The sequence below is a fragment of the Mustela lutreola genome, chromosome 10 (assembly GCF_030435805.1).
Source record: "Mustela lutreola isolate mMusLut2 chromosome 10, mMusLut2.pri, whole genome shotgun sequence".
Classification (NCBI taxonomy): domain Eukaryota; kingdom Metazoa; phylum Chordata; class Mammalia; order Carnivora; family Mustelidae; genus Mustela; species Mustela lutreola.
In genome coordinates, this window is record NC_081299.1 from 5180333 (window position 1) to 5201998 (window position 21666).

At 41.3% G+C, this 21666-nt stretch overlaps 1 protein-coding gene across 1 annotated transcript in view; it reads left to right on the forward strand.

The window, feature by feature from the left end:
* The window catches only part of PER3 (period circadian regulator 3), a 60735-nt gene that overhangs the window by 29312 nt on the left and 9757 nt on the right, over window positions 1–21666 (forward strand). The window contains 6 exon segments of the mRNA XM_059137380.1: window positions 2015–2042; window positions 2678–2781; window positions 3238–3362; window positions 3588–3761; window positions 14592–15310; window positions 16839–16944. Coding sequence (XP_058993363.1) covers window positions 2015–2042; window positions 2678–2781; window positions 3238–3362; window positions 3588–3761; window positions 14592–15310; window positions 16839–16944 — 1256 coding nt within the window.

Sequence of the window (21666 nt, forward strand, 5' to 3'; positions counted from 1 at the left end):
ATTGGGGAGTCTGCTTCTCCTGCTGACCTCTCTCCTTTAATGCTCTCTCTCTCAAATAGTAAAATCTTAAAAAACAAACAAACACATGAGATACCTTCACACACCCATTAGAATGGCTAAAAGTAAAAGAAAAAATACTGGGAATACCAAGTTCTGGCAAGAATGCGGAGGAACCAGAGCCCCCAGGCAGTGCTGAAGGCAGTGTGGAATTGTACATCCTCTTTAAAAAGTTTGGCAGTTTTTGGGACACTTGGGTGGCTCAGTTGGTTAAGCATCTGTCTTTGGCTCAGGTCATGATCCTAGGGTCCTGGGATCGAGTCCCACATCAGGCTCCTTGCTCAGTGGGGAGCCTGCTTCTCTCTCTCCCTCTGCCTGCCACTCTACCTGCTTGTGCACACTCTCTTTCTCTGACAAATAAGTAAAATCTTAAAAAAAAAAAAAAGTTTGGCAGTTTCTTATAAATTAAACATACTCTTACCGTATGACTCCGCAATTCCATTCTTATTCACTCAGGTAAAAGAAGAACTCAAATTCACACATGAACTTGTCTGTGTATGTTTATCACAGTTGTTCACACTCATCCCAAATTGGAAACAACCTAGATGTCATTCAACAGTGAATGGATGTATGTAACCGATCTTTAACCATTTTTAAATGTACAGTTTGGTGGCATTAAATCCATTCACCAGTAGGTGAAAGTGTAAGAGAAAGCCTGCATGGCCTCAAAGCGTGACTTTGAAACATTTATTGTTTACATCATGTATTACATGTAAAATAGTAACTTTATGTGGAAGAAACCTGGCAGACAGACCTTAACCAGTGATCAAGGCTGACACACCAGCAGTGAACATGTCAAGGTCATGTCCCCTTGGCGTGAGGTACTGAGAAGGGCACAGCACCTCTGTGGGACTCTTCCCCAAGAGGCAAGGCCTCAGACTCATCATGATAGAACATCAGGGCAACTCAGGTTGAGGGGCATTTCCACAGAATTCCTTTCCTGCACTCTTCACAAGAGTTGAGGTCGGGAAAGACACACTGACAACTGAAATCACTGTGAGACCCCCAGGTTGGACCCTGGAGTGGAAAATTTCACAGAGAAGCTAGTTTCCCCTTCCATTTCTTAGTTTTCTTTGTTCTGGTAATAGTTCTGTAAGGTGTTACATCGGTAGAAGCAGGGTGGGGGGTATACGGGAACTCTACTCTTTCTGTAACCCTCTTCAAGGCTGAAATTATGTAGAAATTAAAAGTATAGGAGCTCCTGGCTGGCTCAGTTGGTAGAGTGTGTGACTCTTGATCTCAGGGTCATAAATTGAAGACCCCTATTTTTATTATCTTAAAGATAATCTTTTTAAGTATAGAAGTTTGGGGCGCCTGGGTGGCTCTATTGGTTAAGCAACTGCCTTCAGTTCAGGTCATGATCCCAGAGTCCTGGGATCGAGCCCCACATCGGGCTCCCTGCTCAGTGGGAAGCCTGCTTCTCCCTCTTTCTCTGCCTATATGGGTGTATGTGTCAAATAAATAAATAAAATCTTTTAAAAAAGTTAACAAGTGACAGTTAAACAGGCCTTTTTCTGTAATCCCCTCTGGAAGTGAAGCAGCATCTGCCAGGCAGCTAAGATGACCTTCACTAACAGCAACAATGGTAGCTAAGTCAGCTTCTCAGCAGTGTTTGACGTAACTGGTTCCTCATTCCTTGACCCAGTTTCCCCGTCTTGATTTCCATGACGCCATGTTGGCGGGCTCTCTCTTACCTTTCTCCATGCGCTTTTTCAGCCTCCATTCTTGGCTTGTCGTTCTCCACACAAGATTTAAGTTTGTCACAGTTCCAACCTGAGGCCTTGTGTCTTCTCTCTGTACCCACTCTGTCCAGTATGGTAGCTACTAGCCACACACTAAATTCAAATTAGTTACAGATAGATAAATCTTAAAATTTAGTTGCTCAGTTGCTGAAGCCACATTGCGAGTGCTTAATGGCCACCTGTGATGTTGGTGGCCACGGTGCAGGGCAGCACAGATGCAGGGCGTTTCTGTCACTGCAGAAAGTCCTGTTGGACACAGGTCTGGAGGGCACTGCCTTGCACTTCACTCTGTCTGGTCACCCCAACCCCGGTAAGGCCACCATCGGTCACTTGGCAGGTAGTGTCAGCTCAGTATCGTGAAGTCCTCATTAGCCTTCCACCTGATAGTTTTACTATTGATCTTTGCTGAAACAACTGATTCACTCCTTTTTTGTTAAAAAAAAAAAACAAAACACATTAATTTAATCATTCCATATGGATATCTTTCTGTATTGGTGCATTTTTTTTTTTAGAGCTGAGTTCGTCTTTAATAGCTACATATTATTCTCTTGAATGTATAATGCTAAAGGACCTGATCTAGCTTTGTTGGGTAAATTCTTACATATGTAATAGATTTTTTAGAGATTTTATTTACTTATTTGACAGAGACACAGCGAGAGAGAGAACATGAGCAGAGGGCGTGGGAGAGGGAGATGCAGGCTTCCTGCTGAGCAGGGAACCCAATTCCAGACTCAGTCCCAGGACCCTGGGATCTTGACCTGAGCCGAAGGCAGACGCTTTACAACTGAGCCACCTGAGCACCCCAGGTATATAATGTTTTTAATTACACATCCTTTTCTTCTGTTTCAGATGAGCAGAAGGCCTCATCTACCTTCCAGACATTAAAAAACAATAGTATGCCCCTGGAGTCTTATGAAGATTGGAGAAAAGACCAGCATAACCCATCACACCAGCAAATAAACTGCATTGACAGTGTTATCAGGTGTGAGACATGAGTGTTGAGAACATGTCCGTTTTCTAAAAGTATACATCATCGTAGCAATAAAACATCCCTTTTATTACTGGTTGTCTTGATTTTTCACTCTTAAGTCACTAGATATTTATGGAGTGCCTACTTACATATAGTTTATAATAAACTGAACATTTCAAGGGCTGCAAAAAATTAGAAGATGGAGCCCTTCTTTGAAGGAGCAATGGCATGGTGGAGAAGAAAAGACCTTGATCATAAAAATTAAATGAAGCAAGATTTGGAGATCAATACAAGGTCACAGTAAAAGAGATACGACAGGACAGTGATTGAGGCTGGGATGGTCAGGGAAGACCTCATTAAATATGAGAGTACAAAGTACCCACACAGAAGTGTGAGAAAAGCAGAAATGTGGGAAGTGGCAGAGTTAGGGGACAGGCAGGCATGCGTGATCTAATTCTGTTGTTGCAGATACCTGAAGAGCTACAACATTCCAGCTTTGAAAAGAAAGTGCATATCCTGTACCAATACAACCTCTTCATCCTCCGAAAAAGACAGACACAACCACAAGCCAAATGATGCTGAAGACTTGCATGGTAACACAAATGCCCTCCTCGATAGAGGATGATTACAAGCCATCCCTTTCTGTTTCTAAATTTTTATCTTATTTCATTAATCACAAATGAGGTTAAGTTTCTTATGGCTCTTTTATGGCCAAGAAGTTTTAGCTCGTCAGTCACAAACATCTGCCAACTGAGTCTTCATTGTAAATTTCCTATGGGGATTCTTCTTTTCATTGTGACTTTCTCTTGTGCCCCCAGTGGTGTCTCAGATCCCAGCCATAGCCAACCTGGAGATGCCGACCACCGGGCGGCCCGCACTCGCTGCAGGAGGTACTCCGAGGACCCTGGCCCCCACGGCACTTAGCCTGGGCTCTGGCCTGAACCAGTGCAGCTACCGCAGCACGCTCATTCCTGCCCCACCACCAGAGACAGGTGCCGCATTCACCTTCTGCTCTCAAGTACACTGGGCGGGAATTACACTACCGTGAGAAAACGGAAGCCCTTAACATCAGTTACTTAGGAATAACTTCTAAATTATAATTACATTTTCCTTTCTTTGACTCAGTTAAAGAACTTTTGGAAATACCGTCATGTTTATATTGGTTACATAGTTGGGACTGTATTTCTAAGTCATTGTCATTTGTTGTCACATCAGCTGATGTGTGGGAAGCACTTAGAAACAGTACCTGATAACATAGTAGTAAGTCCTCAGTGTTAACCATCACTAATGAAGTTTCCTGTGGGGCTGCATTAGGTCACTTTGTTGCTGCCCTTGAAAGAAGGTGTCCTTGTCAGACTCTGTGGTTGTGACTAGATTGACCAGTATACATCCACATTTTCCTATTGGCCTGGTGATAATGAGGAGGGTGTGTTTAAAATCTTTCAATAACATAATGACTTGGTAAATTACTCTGATGTCTTCTTTTTGTTCCTTTTTACTGCCTCCCATCCTTTGACTTTGTCATTATAACAATTTGGTGGACAAGAGCTGGTGACAAAAGTGTTAAATCAGGTTTTTCAGTTCCTTTACTAGTCTTCAGTGGCAGATCGTCAACACACGTGGAACTGTTACTCTGTGCCGCCATCTCTCCCAAGTCCTTCATAGGAATTAACTCCCTTAATCCTCACACTGACCCTCGGAGATGGCGAGTATAGTATTGACGTGTGGGCTGGGGGTCGGTGGGAAGACGCTGGAGGCACAGCTGTTGGGAGATTAGATTATGTTTCTAATAAACTGAAAATAGTTCTATCAGAGCTAAGCTTGTCCCTCAGGAAGGGGAAGATGCACATTTTTTAGTGTCACTTAATACTTTCAACTCCCATGTGGACATACACTGCCCGTGCTAGTCCATACGTGGTGGGTCTCATCCAGCAGGGAAAGATTTGTTTGATTATGCCTTTAAACATTTTGTACTGTGGTATATATTACCATTTTGAAAGAACTCATACTGAAGTCTTTAAGCTTTCATTTCAGGGAATATTTACTGATAATTGTTTCTCCAGATCTAAACCAGTCACAGCATCGGTGGTGCCACCTCTTTATTCCAAGGACAGTAAACAGAATCAGGAGATCTGTAGAGTATTCATATGACTTCTGCTTTCTGGAAAGCTTATATTCCTGTAGCTTACGCCGTGACTCTACTTATAAATGGGGTCTGAGGACTTTGACCACATATACATTTCCCTGCCAGTCATGATCTCCATTATGTATACAGAGCAGCTAGGGCATAAACAGGTTAAATCCCTTAACTTGCCCAAACTCAAACAGCAGATGAGTGGCAGAGTAGGGAATCCGACATTAATAAGTAGCCTCCAGAAACCATTCCATTAACACATATTTTTGAATCTGTAGTAGGGTCAAGTTGGAGTGTGAAATAAAGCCAGGAGATAATGTGTGATTTTAAGAAATACCCAAACCTAGGCGGCTCAGTCAATTAAGCATCCGACTCTTGGTTTCAGTTCAGGTCGTGATCTCAGGGTCATGGGGTCAAGCTCTGCACTGGGTGTGGACCCTGCTTGAGGTTCTCTCTCCCTCCTCTCTCTGCCCCCTCTGACGCCCCACTCACATGCGTGCTCGCTCTGAGAAAAAATAACACACAAAAGAAGGGCAGAAAAGGAGGAAGAGAGCAACAGCCATGACCACCAGAGGGCGTATGTCAAACGAATAATAATCACTCTAAACCCGGCTATGTCTACTCCCATTAAAAGGCAGAAATTGTCAGAACAGATTAAAAAAAGAAAAGAAAAGACCCAGCCGAATACAGTGGGGAATTACAGCTTAAATAAAAATCCACAAATGGATTGAGAACAAAAGGGGAAAGAAGCACAACACAAATGAGAAGCTTAAGAAGGCTGGTGAGCCCGTATGATTCAGACTTTAAGACAGGGTCTTCCCAGAGACCTTTCGTGGTGGCAAACTGTTCACTGGGGAGACACGGCAATCCAAATATATTATACATATTTGCTAATAACGAAGCTTCCAAGATAGGAGGTAAAAATAGAGTTAAAGAAAGAAATAGACTTTCCATAACCATAGTTGAGGAATGTTACACCCCTTCTGCACAGTTGATAAAACATCTAGACAGTTAGGTAAAATTTTAAAAAATCTGGACAGAAAATGAGTAAAGCAGATGATCTGAGCGATGCTGTCAACGACATTGACTAATTGACCTGAGAGAACACAGTACCCGATACTTGAACAATACTCATTCTTCTCAAGCGCTCACGATGTGTTCGCTGAGATATAGAATATGTTGGGCTGTCATAGGTCTCAAATTTAAAATGACTAGGAATCCGTGAAGCCATGTGGGGTTAGAGTTTTCCTGGCCAAGTGTTGAACAGCAGATTCAGTTTCTGCCGTAGACACAGGGCTGTTCAGGGTTTCTGTTTGTTGAATGAACTTAGTTTGTGTCTTTCAAAGAATTGGTGTATTTTGTCTATGTTGTTAGGTTTATTGGAATAAAAGTGTTCATGATGTTCCCTTATTCTTCTTTTGATACCTGTTAGATCTCTAATGATGCTCCTCTGTCATTTCTGAGGTTGGCCCCTTCTGTCTTTCTTTTCTCTTTCCCCTGATCTGTCTGGCTGGAGTCTGATTGATTTGATTGGACTTCTCAAAGCACAGGCTTACGATTGCACTGGCTTTGTTCATTGTTTTTCTGTTTGCTGCGTCACTGACGTCTGCTCTGATCTTTGTTATTTCCTTTCTTCTGCTTACTTTGCTTTTATCTTCCTCTTCTTCTCCAGTTTTTCAACTGGAATAATCAGATGTCAGACATTTTTTTTTCCTACTGGAGTTTAATGTAAATTAAAATCTGCATCCCATACATTTTGATGGATTGTGTCATTTTCATTGTGTTCTGATACTGTCTACTACCCCCAGCTGTCTCCTTTGAAATCACTCATCATCACGTGTCTCTGGGTTTGTTTTTTATCATACATTACTTCAGCACCAAGATTTGGGGGTTTTCCACGGCTCTGTTACTGATTTCTAATTTAATCGCATTGTGGTCAGAGAAAATACAGAACCCGAATTTTTCTATATTTGTCAAGACTTGTTTTATGTCTGTGATATGGTTTCTCTGGATGACTGTTCTGTGCACACTGGGAAGAACGTTTATTCTGCTGCTGTTGGGTTGAATGTTCTCTGTGTAAACTAAGTCAGGGTGGTTGATACTGTTGTTCAGGTCCTGTCTGTCCTTACTAATTTTCTCAGTACTTGTTCTGCTTCAGAAGAACAGAGATCTCTGACCTTAACTGTGGATTTGTCTATTTCTTCTTGTGGTACTGCTGGTTTTTGCTTCATGCATTTTGAAAGCATTCTTATTTTGTGCACAGATGTTTAGAAGTGTCATGTCTTCTTGATGAATTGGCCTTTTTTTCTTGTGAAATGACCTTCTTTATCCCTTGTATATTCTCTGCCCTAAAATATACTTTGTCTGCGTGCATTCAGGGCTCAATAATTTAAGCATCTGCCTTTGACTCAGGTCATGATCTCAGAGTCTGGGATTGAGCCCTGCATCAGGGTCCCTGCTCCATGGGGAACCTGCTTCTCCCTCTCCCTCTGCTTCTCCCCTCAGTAAATAAATAAAATCTTTTTTAAAAAAAATTAAAATAAAATACATTGTCTTGTATTAATGTATTCACTCTAGCATTTTTTTTAAATTAGTGCCAGCATGTTACATCTTTTCCTCCTTTTTACTTTTGACCTGGGTATGTTAATATTTAGAGTGGGCTTTGTTTTAGTAGTTGCCTTGGGGCTCCTGGTGTACACATTCGATTGTTCACAGCCCACCTTCTGGAAATATTATATCATTTCATGTATAGTACAAAAACCCAACAATAGGGTACTTCTGCTTCCCCCTTCTGGCATTTGTTTGTTGGCTTGTGTTTTCCTTCTACATATGTTGTAAGTCCCGCCCTACGCTGCTGTCATTCTTGTGTAGGTAGTGGTTATTTCTGCAACTGTTTACCCATGTAGTTACCTCTTCCAGTGGTTTCATTCTGTTTTGTAGACTCACCTGAGATCATTCTCCTTCTCCCTGCCTGAGTTTCTTAACTACTTCTTGTCCCATGGGTCTAGTGGTAGTGAAGCCTTTCTGTTTTCGTGTGTCTGAAAATGTCTTTGCTGTCCCTTCGTGGTGTAAAGGTTTGCTGGCAGAGCATAGAATTCTAGTTGGCAATTTCACCTTTCAGTACTTTAAAGATGTTGCTCCGCTGCTTCGCAATGCCCTGTTTTCAATGAAATCTGCTATCCATGGTTTACTTGCAGCATGGCTTCTCTCTGGCTACTTGTAAGAGGTTCTCTCCTTTTTTTGTTAAGATTTTACCTGCCAGAGAGAGAAAGCAAGTGCTCGAGAACAAGTGTACGAACGGGAAGCAGCAGGCACCCCGCTGAGCAGGGAGCTCAACATGTGATCATGACCCTGGGATCATGACCTGAGCTGAAGGCAGACACTTAACCACTGAGCCAGATGTTCTCTTTATCACTGATTTGCACAGTTTGAGTATGATATGCCAAGATACCCTGTCCTGGTTCATTGAGCTTCTTGGATTTGTAGGTTTACAATTTCCAGCAAATTGAAAGTTTTCCCTCCCAATTTTTTCCAGTACTGCTCTCTCTCCTCTTTTCCTGCGACTAAAGTTACATGCATATAGGCTGCCTGTGGTTGTTCCACAGTCCACTGACACTGGGTTCAGTTTCCCAGTCTTTTTTCTCCCCCCCTAAATTTGATTTTGGATAGGCTCCTGCTGGGTCTTCAAGTTCGCGAATCTTTTCTAATGCGGTATCTGTCACTTGGATTTCCATTCAGTGTATTTCTCATCTCAGGTATTATAGTTTTCACTTTGAGAAGTTCTGTTCAGGCCTTTTCTTTTGTTACATCTTCCATGTCTCTGACACAATTGATCTTCTCTCTAGCAGTGTGGAGTGCAGTATAGTAATTCCTAATGTCCATGTCTCTGATTCTGACATCTCTGCTAGTCCCAAGGCGTTGACCAACTTTTTTCTGTCTTATGGGTTTTATTTTCCTTGCTTATTTGCATGCCTGGCAGTTTTGGATTGGATGCCAGATATTGTGAATGGGTGCTGATGAGTATCCATTCCCATAAATATGGACGAGCTTTATTCTGGGACCCAGCTAAGTTACTTGGAAACAAATCATTCCTTTCAGGCTTTGCTTTTCAAATTTATTAGGCAGAACCAGAGCAGTGTGTAGTCAGTGGCTAATTATTGTCTGCTACCGAGGCAAGTTCCTTTGGAGTACTGTACTCAGTGCCCCATGAGTTAGGAGATTTTCAGTCTGGCTGAGGGGAGCCCGGGCTATTCTCCATATAGTGTGAGCTTCGGTGATTGTTCCTTCTCCCATGAGTACACTGGTGAATACACCAGGGGGTTCTGTCTGGCTGTGTGGAACCCGCTATCTGCAGCTCTCCTCCCCAGTACTCTTCCCTCAAAACTCTAGCCACCAACCAGACTCTCGGCTTTGCCTTGTCAACTAATGGGGTTCACAGGCTTCACCTGGTTTCCCCATCCTGTATCTCAGAAACTCTCAAGGCAGTAGGCTGGGGCAGCCCCAGGGCTCAACATGTTTGCCTCCCCCCAGGGGTCACTCTCCGTCGTTCACTGATGTTCAATGTCTTGGAACTTACTGGTTCACATGTTTTGTCCATTTTCTTAGTTGGTTCAGGCAGGAGGGTAAATCCAGTCCCTGTTACTCCATCTTGGCTGTGCTGTGTTGATTTAAATGAATCAGAGTGCACTTCTGGAAGTGGAGTGGGGCCAGGCACATCCATGCTGCCTGGATACTGCACAGAGGGGAGAGGTGGAAGGGATGTTATGGGGAAGCCACTGTGTCCACCATGAAGCCTCTTGTACTGGGGAGAAGTAATATTTAGAAGCAACTCAAAGTCTGTCTACAGGTGTTTACTTGAATAAATTATGGTATACACAAGAAATGGAAGCCTATGATACAGAAAAAGTATAAGATAGCTATCATTGAACTGGTAGAAAGGATAGCATTAAGTGGAAAAAAAACCGCTATAGATAATGTACATATTACATGCCTTTGGGGTAAAAAATCTATATTCTTGCTTCTTTATAGGTACATAAGAAAGTGGACTGATAGATAAAGATATAAAAGAAATGGTTTTCTGTGGTGAAAATAAAGAAGAACTAGGCATATAGTAGGCAAGGAGTGGGGAGGATTTAATGACTGCTTTTTCAAAGCTTGTTGATTTTTGAACCCCATGAATATATTACATATTTGAAAAATTAGTTCAAAGATAAAAAAATTTTGGAAAAATCTACAAAGCTAAAATATTTACAGTAAGATTTTAATAAATACTCAATATACATATTGAGTATTACAACTCTGTAAAATATATATACAAGTGCACAAAGAGTATAAAGAAAAGCAGAAAAAGAAAACCAACTTATTTGCTAGGTTGATGAAGTTTTATATGCCTGCTGTTGTAATACTAGTTGTAAGAATTTATTGAAAATAAGTTAAATTTAGTGAAAATAAATAAATGCAAATAATTGGTAACAATTAAAATGAAATCTGTCAATGATTAACAAGGAAATAAGGGCTTTGAATGCCACACTGGACCAGATGGACTCCACAGATACATTCAGAACATTCTATCCTAAAGCAACAGAATATACATTCTTTTTAAGTGCACATGGAACATTCTCCAGAATTGATCACACACTTGGTCACAAATCAGGTCTTCAACTGGTACCAAAAGATTAGGATCATTTCCTGCATATTTTTGGACCACAGTGCTGAAACTGGAACTCAATTACAAGAGGAAATTAGGAAAGAACTCAAATACATGGAGGCTAAAGAGCATCCTACTAAAGAATGAATGTGTCAACCAGGAAATTAAAGAAGAATTTTTAAAAATTCATGGAAACAAATGAAAATGAAAACACAACTGTTCAAAATCTTTTGGATGCAGCAAAGGTGGTCCTAAGAGGGAAGTGTATATACAAGGCATTGTATATAAGAGGGAAGTGTATATACAAGGCATTACAAGCCTTTCTTAAGAAACAAGGTCTCAAATACACAACCTAACTCTACACCTAAAGGAGCTGGAGAAAGGACAGCAAATAAAGCCTAAACTCAGCAGAAGAGAAATAATAAAGATTAGAGCAGAAATCAGTGAAAGAGAAACCAAGGGAACAGTAGAATAGGTCAAGGAAAGTAGGAGCTGATTCTTTGAAAGAATAAGATTGATAAACCTCCAGTCAGACTTATCAAAAAGAAAAGAGAAAGGACCCAAATAAATAAAATCACAGATGAAAGAGGAGCAATCACAACCAACACTAAAGAAATACAAACAATTTTAAGAACGTATTATGAGCAACTATATGCCAACAAATTAGGCACTCTGGAAGAAATGGATGCATTCCTAGAGATGTATAAACTACCAAAACTAAAGGAAAATTGAAAACCTGAACAGACCCATAACCAGCAAAGAAATTGAAGCAGTCATCAAAAATCTCCCAACAGACAAGGGCCCAGGGCTAGATGGCTTCTCAGGGGAATTATATCAAACATTTAACGAATTAATACCTATTCTTCTGAAGTTGTTTCAAGAAATAGAAATGGAAGGAAAACTTCCAAACTCATTTGATGAGGCCAGCATTACCTTGAACCCAAAACCAGACAAAAACCCCATCAAAAAGGAGTATTACAGACCAATATCCTTAATAAGCACGGATGTAAAAATTCTCACCAAGATTCTGCCAGCTGGCTCCAACAATACATTAAAAGGATAACTCACCACGACCAAGTGGGATTTATTCCTGGGCTGCAAGGGTAGTTCAACAACCACAAATCAGTCAATGTGATATATTATATCAATAACAGAAAGGACAAGAACCATATGATCCTCTCAATAGATGCAGAAAATGTGTTTGACAAACTATAGCATCCTTTTTTGATTAAAACTTTTCACAGTGTAGGGATAGAGGGAGTATACCTCAATATCATAAAAGCCATATATGAAAAGCCTGCGATGAATATCATTCTCAATGGAGAAAAGCTCTCATTTCCCCCTAAGGTCAGAAACAACACAGAGATGTCTACTATCACCACTAGTACTAGAAGTCCTAGTCACAACAATCAGACAATGAAAGAAAAGAAAAGGCATCCAAATTGTCAAGGAAGAAGTCAACTCTCACTCTTCTCTGATGGCATGATACTCTGTGGAAAACCCAAAAGACTCCACCCCAAATTGCTAGAACTCATACAGGAACTCAGCAGAGTGGCAGGGTATAAAATGAATGCATGGAAATCAGATGCATTTCTATACCCTAATAATGAGACGGAAGAAAGAGAAATTAAGGAGTCATTCCCAATTACAATTGCACCCAAAACCATTAGATACCTAGGAATAACCCTCACCAAAGAGGCAAGGATCTCTACTCAGAAAACTATAGAAGACTCAGGAAAGAAATTAAGGAAGACACAAAGAGATGGAAAAATGTTCTATGCTCATGGATTGGAAGAATACTTATTGTTAAAATCTGTATGCTACCTGGAACAATCTACACATTCAGTGCAATCCCTCTCAAAATACCATCAACTGCTTTCACAGAGATGGAACAAATTATCCTAAAATTTATGAGAACCAGAAAGACCCTGAATAGCAGAGGAATGTTGAAAACAACCAAACCTGGTGACATCACAGTTCTAGACTTCAAGCTGTATTACAAAGCTGTAATCATTGAGACAGTATGGTACTGGTACAAAAACAGACACACAGATCAACAGAACAGAAGAGAACGCAGAAATGGACCCTCAACTCTATGGCCAACAAATCTTCAACAAAGCAGGAAAGGATGTCCAATGGAAAGAAGACAGTCTCTTCAACAAATGATGTGGGGAAAATTGGACAGCCACATGCAGAAGAACAAAAATGGACCATTTCCTTACACCATTCATAAAAAATACTCAACATGGATGAAAGACCTAAATGTGAGACAGGAATCCATCAAAAATCCTTAAGAACACAGGCAGCAGCCTCTCTGACCTTGGCCACAGCAACTTCTTGCTAGACAGGTCTCCAAAGGTAAGAGAAACAAAGGCAAAAATGAACTATTAGGACTTCAAGATAAAAATCTTTTGCACAGTGAAGGTAACAGTCCACAAAACTCAAAGACAACGGACAGAATGGGAGAAGATATTTGCAAATGACATATCAGATAAAGGGCTAGTATCCAAAATCTATAAAGAACTTATCAAACTCAACACCCAAAGAACAAATAATCCAATCAAGAAATGGGCAGAAGAGAGGACAGACCTTTCTCTAAAAAAGACATCCACATGGCCAAAAGACACATGAAGAAATGCTCTGCATTAGGGGAATACAAATCAAAACCACAGTGAGACACCACTCACACCAGTCAGAATGGCTAAAATTAACAAGTCAGGAAATGACAGATGTTGGCAAGGTTGTGGAGGAAGGGGAACCCTGCCACACTGTTGGTGGGAATGCAAGCTGGCGCAGCCACTCTACAAAATAGTATGGTGGTTTCTCAAAAAGTTGAAAATAGAACTACCCTACGACTCAACAATTGCACTACAGGGTATTTACCCCAAAGACACAGATGTAGGGACTCGAAAGGGGACCTGCACCCCAATGTTTATAGAAGCAGTATCCACAATAGCCAAAATATGGAAAGAGCCCAGATGTCCACAAATGGATAAAGAAGATGTGGTCTATATCTACAATGCAATATCATGCAGCCATCAAAAATGAAATCTTGGGGCACCTGGGTGGCTCAGTGGGTTAAAGCCTCTGCCTTTGGCTCAGGTCATGATCTCAGGGTCCTGAGATCGAGCCCCACATCGGGCTCTCTGCTCAGCAGGGAGCCTGCTTCCCCCCTCCTCTCTCTCTGCCTGCCTCTCTGCCTACTTGTGATCTCTATGTGTCAAATAAATAAAATCTTAAAAAAAAAAAAAAAGAAATCTTGCCATTTGCAATGACGTGGGTGGAACTAGAGTCTATTAGGCTAAGCAAAATAAGTTAGTCTGAGAAAGAATTATCACATGATTTCACTCATATGTGGAATTTAAGAAACAGAACAGAGGATCATAGGGGAAGAAAGGAAAAAAATAAAACAAGGTGAAACCTGAGAGGGAGACAAACCCTAAGAGACTCTTTTTTTTTTTTTTTTTAAAGATTTTATAAATTTGTGTAAGTGCTGGGAGATGTGGAGTTTTGCTTTTAAGAAAGTGGAAGATGGGGGTGCCTGGGTGGCTCAGTTGGTTAGGCAACTGCCTTTGGCTCAGGTCATGATCCCAGGGTCCTGGGATCAAACCCCATGTCGGGCTCCTTGCTTGGCAAGGTGCCTGCTTCTCCCTCTCGCTCTGCCTGCTTCTCTGCCTGCTTGTGTTCTCTCTCACTCTCTGTCAAATAAATAAAAATAAAATTTAACAAAAAAAAAAAAAAGTGGGAGATGATGATGGAATAAATTCATCTTAGCAATTTGTTATCAAAGATCTTTCTTAGATCCTGGATCTGAGAAGCTGATTTTCTAAGGAAAGTGATTGAGAGATACTGAAATAAGTTTACTTTACAACAGCTTTTATCTGGGATCTTGCTCATGTCTTCAGGAGTAGTGGGAGACATAGTTACTGTTGACAAGTGTCTCTTCTTTCCTAATCTATTTATAATTACCTGTCAGTGGCCTTCTTGTCTTCTTTTTTGGTTTGAGTTTTTAATAATATGCCTCCCTCTCTATGGTTGCAGGAGACTCTGCTTCCAAGCAGGCCGGGTCAGCTGGCTGCAAGAAGGGGAAGCCCGGGCGGAAGAAGCCGTCGGGGCCGTGGAACAGCAGGGACGCCCAGGACACCTTCTGTCCCCGCTTGGGAGGAGACGGCCGGCACAGGCAGCCCTGGAGCCCTTCCCTCGCCTCCAGCCTTCCCTCCCCGGCTGCCTTGATGGCTCCCGACCTGGCTACTTACCTCGTCCCAGCCCTGCCTTCTGTGGGAAGAGATCATGCAGTGTCCCTGACCGCGCTCAATCGGCTGCCTAAGGCCACTTTATGGAATGACTTGCAGACTTTTCCTGCGCTCCCTTCTTCTTTAGATACTGTGATGACCATTTTCTTGCCTGATCCCCATGGCTGTCCCCTGTTGTCACCATCCTTCTGCCCATATGATTTCCTGGGAACAGCGGGCTCTTCTGGAACGCTGGCCTCACTATCTGCCGTTGCTCCACACCTGGAGCCACTGTCCTCTGTCCCCGGCCGGAGGCGGGCAGAGGGAAAATGGGAGATGCGGTGTGGAGAGCACCCCTGCGTTAACTCAGGGAGCAGCTCACCGCTACAGCTAAACTTACTGCAGGCAGACATGCTCGGATCCTGTGAATCTTCAGATCAGACGAGAAGGGATATTTGTCCGGAAGCAAAGTCTGTAAGTGACACTAACCTCCAGCACATGAGCGAGAACATAAATGTGGGTCCTTGTTAAAATTAAGGCTCTTGCCCTGAGACCCAATACTGAAGGCTTAGCAGATAGTTGACTTCATGGCTGGGGTTGATGCAGCTTTGTGTTCCAGAAATATGTACTGTATCTGCCTGGCTCCATTTCAAAAGCCGGAGTTAAAGAATCTGCTGTGTTCTGGTTTCTTAGACACTTTGTGAGGTTTGTTCCCAAAGTGCTGTCTTTCACGTTTTCTATGTGAACTGGGTTTCCACCCCCTGCCTTTTAAAATTTGATATCCAGGATGCCTCAGTTGATTAAGTGTCTGACTCGTGATTTCAGCTCAGGTCATGCTCTCAGGGTCATGAGATCGAGCCCCACGTCAGGCTCTGTGCTGAGCACAGAGTCAGCTTAAGTTTCCCTCTGCCCCTCCCCCTGCTCACACACACACATGCTCTGTCTCTCTCTAAAATAAAAAGAAATAAAATGTTTAAGAAAAATGATACCCAGTCATTAAACTTAACATACCCATTGCCTGTAAAATGTGTTTTCTTACTTACAACTGGGGTTGTGGGTGGTAAGGCAGGAGTAAACCATACTAACAAGACCCGACGGGAGTGAGTGTGTTCCTGCAGGCACGGCTGAGGGACACCAGCTATGGACTGAGCCGGGGAGTCCCTTTCTGCCCATGACTTCTCAGTAAAGTAGGCAACTTCTAGTCCCACACGAATGCACATCATTTTCAAAACCAAAAAATTAAAATGGTCATTTTCCTTTAACTTTTTATCTCTTTTACCTAAAAATCATTCTCAGATGTATGTATCCAGTTAAACTTGGGAATAGGATATTCCTATATTTAGGTACAGGATTCAAGACAAGTGTGAATTTTTACAGTTTTTCTTCAGTCTTCTTTTCAAGGCATAATACCCCTTTTTGACAAATAGTCACAATCTGATGTTCCAAAACAAGAAAATACGCTGAAATTTCAAAGCCTGATATTAGTGTCCTTAGAAATGTGCAGAGTGTATGCCCATGAGCGAAGCCGGCCTGTGCAGCAAGACAGGGACGCAGGTGCTCTGGCCCGGGTTCGGTGTGTTAGCCGAACCACGGCCGCCAGCCTCCCTTCTTCATTCCTCACTTGGAAAATGAAGAGATTAATCCTCGCTGCCTTATTCTGAGGCTTTAACGAAGTAATATTCATATAATGATTCTTCCCATGCACCATAAGCTCAGGATAGCTGGACTTCTGCTTTGTTCATGACTCTAGTCCCAAGTTTTGAGAACAGTGCTTAGAACTTACAAAACGTGCAGTATAGATTTTTGGAATGACAAAACAAAAAAGCATACAACCGTATGGAGCCTGGCGCTCAAAAACCAGCAGTATCTCTAGTATTACATAGGGAATATTACATGGAAAGGTAAAAGCCACATTCCCGGGGACAGGCTGCACTGTTTGATCTGTCCCTTCTGTCTGCTCTTTATTCTATTTAACGTGAAGTTGAAGATCTGCCAGTTATTTTGTAATAGGATGCTTGAGAGGTTAAAATCTTTCCTGTGTCCTGACTTCCTGCAGCGCGTCTCGGGCAGTCGTGGGAAGAGCAGCGGTTTTGCCGCGGGTGAGCTGTCCACGGCACTGCTCCACGAGGAGCCGCCGTCTGGAACGGGTTCTGCGGCATCAGGTAGTGGGTCGAAATGTGAATTCTTTCAGCTCTGTGGCCAGGAGAACCCTGTGCGATGGGCCGTCTGGCTTTGGCACTGGTGTGGAAATAAAGTATTTTTTCTTTTTTTTATGAACTTTTTGGGGTACATATACACACAATAGAACTCACCAAATTTGGGTATACAAGACAAGAATTCTGACAAAAACATACGTGAGTGTCAGAGCACCACAGTGAGCACGGAGGACGTTTCCCTCACCTGGAGGCGCTCTCGTGTGACCCGGTAGACTCGGCTTCTGCCCTGATGCTCCAGCTCCCGGCAGCCGCCGATTCGCTTCCTAGCACGACAGTTTTGGTTTTTCTATAATGTCATGTCAGCCGAAGGGTCCAGCTGCAGCCTTTCGCATTCAGGGCCTCCCAGTTAACACGGTGCTGCCGAGGACGGATCCTGACTGGTGCGTGTCGGTTGCTTGTCCCTTCTTAGGACCGGGCAGGGTTAGATTGTGCGGAAGTCCGTCCCCCGCGGGGTGGTCATTCAGGTGCTTCCCGTTTGGGGCTGTCATGAATCATGCTGCTGGGCCATTGGAGCCTGCGTCCCTTCGTGGACGTAGGTTTTCCATTTCTATTCGGTGAATATCTAGGAATGAAATTGCTAGGCTGTGTATTAAGTGTATGGTTAACTTTATTTTATTTTTATTTTGAAGTCTGGTTTGCACGCAATGCTCTGTTAGTTTCCAGTGTACGACATAGTGATTCAACAATTCTGTCCATTAGGCGGTGCCTTGTGTGGCACTTTTCATCTCTGTGACTTACTTGTTTACGACTGGAAGTTCCCGCCTCTTAATCCTCTCAACTATGTTGCTTCTCCCCCAAGCCCCTGCCCTCTGGCAACCACTAGTTCTTTATAAGTATGATCTGTTTCTACTTGGTTGGTTGGTTCTTTTGTTTTTTAGATTCCACATACAAGTGATACAAGTTGTGTCTTCTCTGTCTGACTGACTTCACTTAGTATAATGCCCTCTAGGTTATCCATGTTGTTGCAGCTGACAGGATCTCATTCTTTTTTGAAGGCTAAGTAACATTCCAGTGCATGTGTGTGCACACGCATGTACACACATATGTGTGTGTAAGTGTGTGTGTGTGTGCATGTGTGCTCATCACATCTCTTTTTTTAAGGTTTTTAATTCCAGCATAATTGTAGTCATATACTATACTATACTATATAGTGTATATACTATATACTATAACTAGTAACATACAGTATGAGGTTAGTTTCACATGTACAATAATAGTGATTCAACACTTCCATATAATACCCAGTGCCTGTCTCAGCAAGTATACTCCTTAACCCCCATTCCCTATGTCTCCCCATCCCCCACCCATCTCCCCTTTGGTGACCATCAGTTTGTTCTCTGTAAAGAGTTTGTTTCTTTGGTTTGTCTCTCTTTTTTTTCCTCCTTAGTTCTTTTGTTTCTTAAATTCCACAGGAGTGAAATAATATGATACTTGTTTCTGTCTGACTTATTTTGTTTAGGTTTCTACTCTCTGGCTCCATCCATGTTGTCACAAATGGCAAGATTTCATTCTTTTTTATGGCTGAGTAATATTCCATTGTATATATATATACGCTGCCTCTTCTTTATCCTTTCATCTGTTGATGGACACTTAAGCTACTTCCGTATCTTGGCTATTGTAAATAATGATACAGTGAACATGGAGGTGGATATATCTTTTCAAATTAGTGTTTTTGTGGAGGTTTTTAAAAAGTTTATTCATTTATTTGAGAGAGAGAGAGAGCAGGAGCAGAGGCAGAGGGTGAAGCAGACTCCTCACTGAGCAGGGAGCCTGACATGAGGACTGATCCTAGGCCCCTGAGATCACAACTTGAGCCGAAGGCAGAGGCTTAGCTGACTAAGCCACCCAGACACCACAATGGGATTATTTTCTTAATTTTTCTTTTGGCTGCTTCATTATTAGTATATAGAATGAGACAGATTTCCCTGTATTAATTTTGTGTCTCACACTTTACTGAATTTATTTTTTCTAATAGTTTTTTTTTTTTTTTGTAGTCTTTGGGGTTTTCTATATATCGTATCATGCCATCTGCAAATAATGATGTTTTATTTCTTCCTTGCTAATTTGGATGCCTTTGATCTCCTTTTCTTGTCTGATCGCTAAAACTAGGACTTCCAGTACCATGTTGAATAAGAGCGGGGGTGGGACACCTGGGTGGCTTAGTTGGTTGAGTGTCTGCCTTCAGCTTGGGTAGTGATTCCAGGGTCCTGGGATTGAGTCCCACGTCAGGCTCCCTGCTTAGCAGGGAGGCTGCTTCTCCCTCTACTTACTGCTCTCCCTTCTTGTGCATGCTTTCTCTCTCTCTCTCTCTCTCTCTCTCTGACAAATAAATAAATAAATGAGATCTTGAATAAAAAGTTGGGGCATCTTTGTCTTGTTTTTGATCTTAGAATGAGAGCTTTCAATTTTTTCACCATCAAGCATGATGTTAGCTGTGGGTTTGTGGCCTTTATTATGTTGAGGTATGTTCTCTCTAAACCCACTTTGTTGGGAGTTTTTATCGTGAATGGAGGCTGAATTTTGTTAAATGCTTTTTTTACAATTATTAAGAGGATTGTGTGGTTTTTATCCTTTATTAGTATGGTATATATCATGTTGACTGATTTGCAGATACTGAACTATCCTTGCATTTCTGTAATAAATCCTACTTCATCATGGTGAATGATCCTTTTAACATATTGTTAATTCAGTTTACTAGTATTTTGTTGAGGATTTTTGCATCATCAGGGATATGGACCTGTAGTTACTTGTTTTGTAGTGTCTTTGTCTGGACTTGGTATCAAGGTAATGCTGTCCTCATAGAATGAATTTGAAAGCTTTCCTTCCTCTTTGATTCTCTGGAATAGTTTGACAACACAAGGTATCAGCTCTTCTTTAAATGTTTGGTAGAATTAGGAGTACCTAGCTGGCTCAGGCAGTGGAACATGTGACTCTTGATCTCAGGGTCATGAATTCAGACCCCACATTAGGTATAGAGATTGCTTAAATAAATAGAACTTTTAAAAAAATTTTTAATAAATGTTTGGTAGAATTTACCTGTGAAGCCATCTGGTTCTGAACTGTTGTTGGTGGAAGGGTTTTGATTACTGATTCATTTTCATTACAAGTAATCAGTCTGTTCAGATTTTTATTTCTTCCAGATTTTGTTTTCGAAGTTTGTATGTTTTTAGGAATTTATCCATTTCTTCCAGGTTGTCTAACTTATTGCATATGATTTCTTGTAGTAGTGGCTTTTAATCTTTTGTATTTTTGTGGTGTCAGTGGTTACTTCTCTTTCTTTTCTGATTTTATTTATTTAATTCTTCTTTCTTTTTTCTTCATGAGACTGACTAAAGTTTTAGCAGTTTGTTTTTTTCTTTTCAAAGAACCACCTCATGGTTTCATCAATCTTTTCTCTGTTTTCTTTTTAATTTTTTTTAATTTTAGATTTTTTTTTTTTTAATTTGTCAGAGAGAGAGAGAGAGCGCGCGAGCAAGCACAGGCAGACAGAGTGGCAGGCAGAGGCAGAGGGAGAAGCAGGCTCCCCGATAAGCAAGGAGCCCGATGTGGGACTTGATCCCAGGACGCTGGGATCATGACCTGAGCCGAAGGTAGCCGCTTAACCAACTGAGCCACCCAGGCGTCCCTTTTCTCTGTTTTCTTAGTCTCCATTTCATGTAGTTCCACTTTGATCTGTATTTTCTTCTCCCTACTAACTTTGAGCTTTTTTTGCTCTTTGTTTCCTTTAGGTGTTATAGCTATATTGTTTTGAGATTTTTCTTGTTTCTTGAGGTAGTCCCTTATTGCTATAAAATTGCCTCTTAGAACTGCCTTTGCTGCTTCCCATAGGTCCATTGTGTTTACGTTTTCATTTGTCTCCATGTGTTTTTTTATTTCCTCTTTGATTTAACAAATTAGTTTTTTAGTAGTATGTTATTTATCCTCCACGTATTTGTGTTTTTTTCCCAGTTTTTTCCTGATAATTAATTTCAAGTTTCATATTATTGTCAGAAAAGATGTTTGATATGATTTCAGTCTTTCTAAACTTACTGAGATATGTTTTGTGGCGTAACATGTGATCTTGCCTGGGGAATATTCCATATGCACTTGAAAAGAATGTATATTCTGCTGTCTTTGGATGGAATGTTCATATGTATCTGTTAAGTCCTGTGTGGTCTAATGTCGTTCAGAGCCATTGTCTCTTTTCGTCTGATTTGTCTTTTAAGTGGGGTGTTAAAGTTTCCCAATATTATTATATTATATATCATATATAATATGTTATACGTTAATAATATATTAATAAATATTATATACATTATTATATTCCCAATATTATATAATTTTACTATTGTCAGCGTCTCCCTTTATATCTATTAATATTTGTTTTGTATATTTAGGTGTTCCTAGGTTGAGTACACAGGTATTTACAAGTGTTATAGCCTCTTGTTGTATTGAGCCCCTTATCACTATGTAATGCTTTTCTTTGTCTCTAAGTCACTGATAGTCTCCTATTTCTTTTTGAAGTTTTATAGCTTGATCTTTTTTTTTTAAGATTTTATTTATTTAATTGACAGGCTGAGATCACAAGTAGGCAGAGAGGCAGGCAGAGGCAGAGAGAGAGAGGCAGGCTCCCTGTTGAGAAAGGAGCCTGATGCGATACTCGATCCCAGGGCCCTGGGATAATGACCT